A 9,548-nucleotide genomic window follows, 5' to 3' on the forward strand; every position below is an offset into this window, starting at 1 on the left:
TAATTTGCGGATGTTTTATCAATAATCTCCAAAATGTATGAGGAAACAAAAATTATCATGGACCAAAATAAATCTATTAAAATCACAATCACTACGCATCCTTTCTCTCCATGCTCTTTCTTCATATAAATGTACATTATACTTTACTTTCGCTTTCCATGAACTCTTCACTGGAAACACACCATTTGATAAATATTCCTGTAAGAACTTGTATAAATTGTATTTCTTAAGAATAATTAATTTATCACTTGTAAAACCATAACTGTACGTATCTGATCCCATGTCTGACATAAAAATACGAGTGAAAAATATCTGATATGACATACAGTTTTTATCGAGGTTACATAATCTACCAAAAAACATTAATTTCCTCATGTCTATATATGCCTCTATACTGAACCATCCAAGAAGTCCCGTACACATATCCGTACGAGTTCTTGTATGAAATCCTTGAATTGATTTTAAAATAAACCTCGGAGCTCTTTCTAGCATTACAAGTTCACATTTTGGAAGGCACCACAATTCACATCCATACAGGGCAGAAGCATATACTTTTGATTTAATTACTTTACACACAGTCAAGGGATTTAAGGCACACGGATGAGCACCGCTTCTTATTAAACTCATGACACCACTTTTAAGCTTATTACAAGCACGCACTGTGCGTTCCATACTGTTACAATTATTGTTTAATATCACACCAACATGTGTGATGTCCTTAACTACAGGAAGAATTTGCTCATATAGATTTGATATTTATTAATTTGCGTCTTCGCTGTACATACGTTACTTACGTTACATTCACAATTTTATAAAGAGATATAGTAGAGTTTGCAACGTTTTGAATATACAGCACTTGAGCCATAATATGAATAACTTGGACAAATAATGTTGTTAAATCATCCATTCAAGAAATGTACATAATTTCGTTAATCAAAACAAATTACGGACGTTATTAGAAACATGTCTATATGTTATATTTCAAACGTAATAATCAATCAACTTGAAATACATAATATGTTGAAAAAATATTACACCAAAAATTTACAGAGTAATTACCTCTTTGTACAGTGTAGTTAAACTATGACCGAATCAAACACAACCCTTTTATGTAAATAATTGCAAAGACGACAAAGAAATGGAAAGGAATTTTCAATGAATTTAAACAGTTAAAGCAAACTCTGGAGAAAAGGTATGGTAAATATAGTAACTGAAAACTGTATACTGCATGTTCAGTTGCACAGATCGCACAGCACATGCGATGTGGTAGCAATTCAATTCATTTTATTCACTCCAGACACACGATCTGTGTGTAACAGGAGGTCAATCAAACAAATACATATAGAGATGACAGAATAGAGATACATCAATTACATAATAATGTTCTGCAAGTTTAGCAATAATACATACATTACACATATACATACCCTACATCCTTACATTAATATGTAATATATTTTCGTACATACTTTACATACCTGTATAAATACATTATATTACATATATAGTACACATTACATACGTACATTATTCTATACATAACTACATATACACATTACAGTCATACATTATTCTACATAACTACATAAATACACTAGATTTGATCGCGATCAAAACACGGGATTTCTACCTATGTATTTATATAAGTAATGATAAGATCTTTTTAATATTTTGTTAGTCTGAATTTTAATGTCTCTTTGGCCCCGCCTCTCAGGCACCTTTCGATCTTCTATACAAAGATACTCTGAATAAACTTGTAGTACTTGAAGCCTTTTACCAAACTACAGTTGTGTCATGGACGTGAGGTTGGGTTGGGGAACTCGCTCAACATGTCTCGATTCTTCACAACAAAAAAACCCATGTTTGGTTTCAACTCCACATTCATTCTCATTTCTTATAAAGATCTTTGACCAATGGGGAATAACTCGTACAATTAGGGTGACGATTATCTCCCTTTGGCCACATAATGTAATCTCATCACATTCGTACAACTACATGATACACAACATCCAACGCAAAAAATAAAATCGCCGAAAGGACAATTGAAGTGTTATATATCCGCCATTTTTAATCATATGATCTTGAACTTAGTCATTATATGTGTCTGAGAACCTGATCTTTCCTATCCAATCTTCAGAACATTTTTATCGGAAATTGAACGAAATGACATATTCGAAGGGCTATATTTTCGCCATTTTCAAATTCATGACTTTGAAATTAAAAACATGTACAGATAATATGCCAATGTCTATATTTACCAAAAAATCAACACCCTACATTAAATGATAAAAGCCCTACGAGCTCACAAATTACGGGAGAAAATAAGGAAATGGGACAAATTACCACATTTGGAGAGCTATATTTCCGCCATTTTTCTATACAGCCCCTTGAACTTCATAAGTTTTTAAGACAAAAGTTTATACATCATCGATTCGAAAATTCAAGACTATACATACAGGTTTAAAGGCGCTGGAACGTCTCGGGCAAGAAGAAAGAAAAACTAAAATTTCGATTTTTGATGTCCTTTATCTCCGCCATTTTGAATCATATGACCTGTCATTATATTGTCTTAGAGCATGCTCTTTAACATCCAATTCAAAACATTTCTGTTTGAAATTTCATAAATTACTGCGAAATTTACGTTAAAAAATGAACGAAACGCCATTTTCAAATTCATGACTTTGAAATTACGAGCATGTACAGACAATATGTTAAAGTCTACATTTAGAAAAAATCAACACTCTACATTTAATGATAAAGGCCATACAATCTCAAAAATTACGGAAAAAAATAAAGAAATGAAACCAATTGCTATATTTGAAGAGCTATATTCCACCATTTTTCTATGTAACCCCTTGAAATTCATAAATTTTGACAACAAAAGTTTATACAACACAGGTACGAAAAATCAAGACTGTACATACAGGTTTAGAGGCGCTGAAACGTCTCGCACAAGGACAAATAAAAACTAAAATTTCGATTTTTGATGTCCTATATCTCCTCCATTTTGAATCATATGACCTTGGAATTGGTCATTGTATGTGCCCGTGAGCATGCTCTGTCATATGCGTCCTTCAAAACTATCCTGTGACAAATTTCGTTATTGACCTTTGCTTGACCCGGTCGCGACACTTGACCTTGACATAATCTCTGATAACATAGAATGAGAAAAGCACGCGCAATGTTAGGATCTGTCTGATTAACTAAACGTGGACGATGTACAGCTTACGTCTGTGACCTTGACCTTGAACGTTATCGTACAAAATCGAACGTACGTTTCAAGCGCTATGTATATATGTAACGTGTCCAAATGAGCGTCGTACCTTGCTCTGTTCGTGAGAAAAAGTATTGAGAAGGTTTCGTGGAAATAATATGAATAATCATAATTAGAAAAAAAAAAAAAAAAAAAAAACAGAACAAAAACAATAGGGATTTCCATCCTGAATGGAAATCCCTAATTACATTACATATATTATACACATTAATTACATACATATAGTATAGACATTACATACATACATTATTCTTCATAAATACATTACATTACATATATTATACACATTACATATAAACATTCACACTTTTATAGCGATATAGTCGACTAATATTGATTGTGAGCCGTGCTCTCGTCATGGGTCGGTGATCAACGCACTAGCGAAGCTCGCCCGCCGGTGTAACGTTGAAAATGGACCCCCGTTGAAAACTGACCTCGGGTTATTTTTTCAACGTTGAAAAATGACCCCGAAAACCGTTAAAAACTGAACTTTCAGCGCACTTTTAACACCGACCCGTTGAAAATAGACCCCGTTGAAAAGTGACCTCACAAGAACTCGTTTTTATAAAACAACACAACACGACACCACAACACCACGAAACCACACAGCATCACACAGCACAGCAACACACCAACAACACAACAACACTACACAATACAACAACACTACACAACACAACACCACACAATAACACATCACATCACACAACAAAATAACACAACATCACACAATACAACATCAAACAACTCACACAACACAACAACGCATCACACTAAACATAACATCACAAAACACACAACACAAGACAACATTACACAACAACACAACACAACATCACAACAAAACATCATACAACACAACACCACACAACACAACCACACCACAACACACAACCACGCAACAACAATACAACAACATCCAACAATCACAACACTACACTACACAACACAACATAACGCAACAACACATCACAAAAACATCACGTAACAACACATTACACAAACACGGAAAAACAACACATATCACAACAACACAACAATGACACACAACACAATAACATGACACAACCACACATAACAATACAACACAACACACAAAAACACAACACCACACAACACAACATCACACAATAACAAAACAACACACAACAACACCACACAACACACAACACAAAAACACACAACCGCAAAACAACACAACAACACAACCATACGCAGAACACAACATAACTGATCCATACGCAGATATTTAATACATGCATTCTTGTATTGCAGGGAATAAATATATATTAACAATTACTGAATATCTGACAAACGTTAAATCGTTGAAAATATAATCATAAAAAATCATTAAGAAACAAATTAATAATATCCCATAATTATAGTTTTGTAACACTATCCACTGGTACTCGGAAGTGAACACCACATAGTACAAACTTTGCATGCAGTTGATAACAACAATTCCTTTTTATTTACTACGTTACCTCAGTGTTATATAGCAATTCCTCAGTCTGAGAACAATTAAATTAACATTATCTACACGGACGAACAAAATGACTATAGAAAAAAATGAAAGTTTTGTAGTGCCGTATTCTCCATAATAAACATACAAGCACCTAAAATATTTAAATGAGGTATTTGTTACGATGATAACAATACCAAATTTCAATTCAAATCGAGGTGATTACATAATTGAAGTACCAGCACAGAAGGGTCGCTTATATTAGAAATGGCGATAACAGAATTATGTTTGTGCAACAGTTATATATGTGAATGTACTAGGATCATATTTCAACAGACCATCCGTTGATAGTTTGCCAAGGTCATTTTTCAACGGTCATTTTTCAACAGACCTGCCGTTGAGAATTGACCCTAGACACTGTCAATTTTCAGCGGCATGTTCAATTTTCAACGGCATGCGGGGTCCGTTTTCAACGTTGAAAACTGACCCGAGGTCAATTTTCAACGGAGGTCCATTTTCAACGTTACACCGGCTCACAGCGCTGCCGCCGTAGGGGGTCACTGGGAACAATGGAAAAGGGATATTTGCACGAAAAAATAACGCTTTCACGAAAACATAACGTTTTTAACTTAATCGTAACGTGGTCACGTAAAAAATATCTTGTTCTGTTGATACTAACAAAGTTCCGCATAAAACTAACGTGACATGCTGGCAATAACAAGGGAAATTAAATTAATAACAATGCACAATAAATAATATTACTGCATAGTTCCAACCTCTCACACAGGAAAAGTGTGGCCAATAAATGGCTTGCTACCACAGTTGACTCCACAATAACCCCCTTTCATGGCCAATCAAGATTACTTGACCATGAAAGGGGCTGATCCCCCATTTATGGTCAATCAGGATTATTACATGACCTTGAAACGCTGGACATGTGTGCAGTCAACCATGGTAACAAATGCTGAAAGAGAGGGGAGACAATCATTACTCACCTTGTTCTAACGATTAGATTAATCAATAGACCAACTAACCAACACTGACCAGATTTTAAAATATGTAATGAAAAAAAAATACATTTATTTAAATGTACATCAAAAACCTTCATTAATTATTATTTTAATTAATTATTATCTGATAGCAACGTTTTCTTGTAAGGAATAATTTTAACTGCTCATGAACATTTATATCAACAAATGATGCCTTGGTATTATTATATATGCATTTTATCAATTGAAAGCATGGATGGAATTAATTCAAAATAACATTTACTTACATTTAACATTTCAGACAGCTTCTTTTTCAGTAACTTATTTTAACTTATAAACATCTACTAAGAAAGATAATTTTCTTGTATAATTTGCAACTCACAACTTGCCACAGATATTGATAAATTTTATTTGAACATTTCATAACGTCTCTGTAAAAACGAGACTTCAACGGGATTGAAATCTCAGAGGTATGGTTCCTTAATATTTGATGTTACTTGATGCCTTTTTATGGTAACATAGTGCATTACTCTAAACACCACTCCTGATGTGTTGCCTACATATGTTTTCAGAACCCGTTCTAAAAATCTAAACAATTAATACCCTCGTGGAAGAGCTCGCTCTTGACAATTCAGGTTAGTCCCTGTTTCCCTTTCAAAATGTTAAGGTACACAACATCATGAATAAATTGTTTTTCACAGTTTTCCCTTTTAATTGTGAATGGTTTGTTCCATGTACTGCCTTCAAATGAAATTTCCGTATTTTGCTCGTCATTTGACAATGAAGATAAACAGAAACTATTGTATTTCGTCCTAACCTTTCTAAAGTACGCCAATTCTTCATCAAAGTCTGGCTGGTGTGTTTTGATAAGATTTTTTAATTTTGTAACAAAAAAGTCATACAACCGGTAATCTAGATAAGCACAGTTTTATGGAGTTTTGCCTCCTCAGGTCCAAACTTAAGTCTTGGATCATGTTCTTTATTCACGCGAAGTTGTGCGTACAAAACGTGTCGTAAATCCCAGTTCAGTATTCGCCTCATCAACACCACAGACTCGTCAAGGTATTCTAAAACCAATATCATATCCATTTCGTTTCCAAATTTTTGTAAATGCTTTTGTAGTTCACTTTCGTTATCAAGAGCAAACAGATCTCGAGGAAATAGATAGTAATCAGACATGTAATTGCACGTAATGGAATAGCGATTTATTGAGTTACGATTCTTCAATTCTGTTTTCAAATATTCCAACACAGGGTTTTCTCCCTTTATACCAACAATATTTTTAGGTTTTTTAAATCTTATACTTGACTGAAAATGACTGAACGGCTCCCTTACAGTACCAATATATTTAGTATCTTTGTGTAGAACTGTGCTGAATTGCTTTCTGTTGTATTTAGTATGTGCACATGTTATGTCATAATTTCCATTACGAGGCGGTGGGAAAAAAAATTTCTTCGTCAACGTTTCACCACCTCCACGTCGTGGGTTTGATGGTAAAGCGAAAGTAAGATTCTTTTCGTCTCCGTATCGTAGAAATATATTCTGAGCAGTCGTACTACCAGCTTTCGGTAACTTTATAAATGCTATGTGATCGACGGGATCACCTGTGACATTGTATTTAGACAGCCTGAAGGGTAGTCCATAGGTATTGAAGTTTTGTTTGGGGATGGTTTTCCGACCATTGACACGGTCGCTGCGCCGTATACTGTACCAGGTGAACAGCAGGCAACATCCCAGCAACATTAAACTGGAAGGTAAAGTAATAAACTACATTCTGTTCATCATATTGTTCTTTATCGCGGGTGTATCTTAGCATTGATGTGCTAACTAATCCAGGGGTTTTGTTGGGCTAAAGATTTTAATTTGATTTTCAATGTATCTGACTCCCAAACATGCAAATTAAAATGTATTCCATACATAATCTAGAAATAAAATAATGGCAGTTGATACTTAAGTTCAGCTGTGCTCGCCACAATGCGTCTTGCAGCTAGTTATACGACTGCGGCTGTAAGCCACACCTAATCTCAATTGAGAAGTATGAGCTTCTAATTTTGCTTCACGATGAAAATATATAAAAAAAACATTCCTTGCATCCCGAAAAAATATGTGGCACTGTGTCCTATATGAAATGAAGAACTGATTGTGTATGCACCAAAATCAAAGAAATTATTTCATTATTAATTTTTGTTAATTAGACATTTATATATATACAATAAAACACAAATGTTTGTTCGAATGATGAACATTTTTTATGCTCTGTCGCCGATGGAGCATCCTTAGATTATTTATTTTATTTCTTGTTTCGAAAACAAAAATGCGATACAAAAACGCCAAAAGGCAAAATATTATTCAATTTCCTCCCTATATATACTTACCATGAGGATTAGGAACAAAATGAATTTAAAAAAATGAGTAGTTTTTAACATATTTTAGGGAAATTACAGTGGCAGAAAAAGATAATTCCCTACCTTCAGGGCAGCACACGGAAATATCTACCCACAGAGGAGATTCATGACAATCTCGATAGTCATGGATCTCCTGTCCTTCCCTAAAGATAGGAAAAACCCCTATTAATCTCCCCCTAGTTTGAAACGTCGGAATATACATGTAGTAGAGACAGAAATATTCAAGCCAATTCTTTGTGATTTCTTGAATATTTTAGAGACTAGTGACCAGTCTACTCATTAACCTTTTACATTGAAACATATGAATAATCCTAATATATCACTTACTTCAAATACCTCTTTGGACTCCCCATTCTTCTGACAATGGCCATACGTGAAACACCGTTGATGCTATTAGAGAAATGACGCCCTTGTGTATTTATTCATTACAAATCCACGTTCAACACCACTACAAACTATTCCCGAGGCATAATACTAAACAAGACATTAAAATATCCATACATTGCACAAACATAATGCCTACAATTTCAATAATTGCAACATACTTTTCTTTACGCTTTATGCATGTTAAGATGAGAGCTTATATGAAAAAAGTATAAAATGACCGACAAACTTGTCGATTTAGCTACCTACTGGGTCTAGATAGTGCCCATAATTGTAGCTTAGTTGATGTTGTCTATTAATGGTTTCTAAGTTTAAAATATACACTGTGTAGAGAAACATATTTACAACATTCAACAAAATTAATGCAACATAGATGGAAGTAGATTATATATATTTTTGTAAAATATGCATGTGCATTGAACGGATCACTGCCTTAGATGGTATCTTAAAATACACTTTATTTATAAATGAAATCTCAATCTTTAAATCAGACTGCGATACGTTAGCTTTTTGTTTCGAGAAATATTTAAAGAATTGTTTCGGATTATTTTTTCGAATCAGATCTAACAATTCCCTTCATGTCTCTTGTATTGTCTTTTCAATTTATTTTCATATCTTTTGTATTCTGTTTTTTTTTTGTCAATAAGTATATGATGATTAACTTCTGACTTAACTTTATTAAAATTTTTCAATGCCTTTTTATAATCAGCATACTTTTTCTTACATTCATTTGAAAACCATGGTTTATCATCACACCTTTGAGCTCTAATTGTCTCAGACACATTACACTTCGAATACGCTTTACGAACTTCACAATTAGGTAAAACACAAGCATCAATAATTTGACAAAAATCATCAATTACACCATTTACATCTATTTGGGAACTAACTATTCTGTTACTTATATTCATCAAATTTCTTGAATTATCACTCAGGCTTTTTCGAATGCTGTTAATATTTTCATTTTTCCATTTAACAGACTCACACTCAGCTCTTTCCTTACTTCTAGATCGTCTATTTGTAGCCAAAGCTTC

At 33.8% G+C, this 9,548-nt stretch overlaps 1 protein-coding gene across 1 annotated transcript; it reads right to left on the minus strand.

Moving 5' to 3' along the window:
* Positions 1-6,637: 6,637 nt before the first annotated feature.
* Positions 6,638-8,483, minus strand: LOC138316454 (galactose-3-O-sulfotransferase 3-like). Its single transcript, XM_069258148.1, has 2 exons — positions 8,458-8,483; positions 6,638-7,472 (listed from the first exon to the last, which is right to left on the minus strand). Exons 1-2 carry the CDS (start codon positions 8,481-8,483, stop codon positions 6,638-6,640), a joined length of 861 nt encoding a protein of 286 aa, XP_069114249.1.
* Positions 8,484-9,548: the final 1,065 nt, after the last annotated feature.

Source organism: Argopecten irradians, chromosome 2 (assembly GCF_041381155.1).
Source record: "Argopecten irradians isolate NY chromosome 2, Ai_NY, whole genome shotgun sequence".
NCBI classification, from domain to species: domain Eukaryota; kingdom Metazoa; phylum Mollusca; class Bivalvia; order Pectinida; family Pectinidae; genus Argopecten; species Argopecten irradians.

What these genes read in the sequence shown, in the direction of transcription:
- LOC138316454 (XM_069258148.1), bottom strand. Translation starts at nt 8,483, where the DNA reads ATGGGGAGTCCAAAGAGGTATTTGAA. An exon ending in AGTCCAAAGAGGTATTTGAA is followed by an intron (nt 7,473 to 8,457) that starts GTAAGTGATATA and finishes TTTACCTTCCAG; the next exon opens with TTTAATGTTGCTGGGATGTT.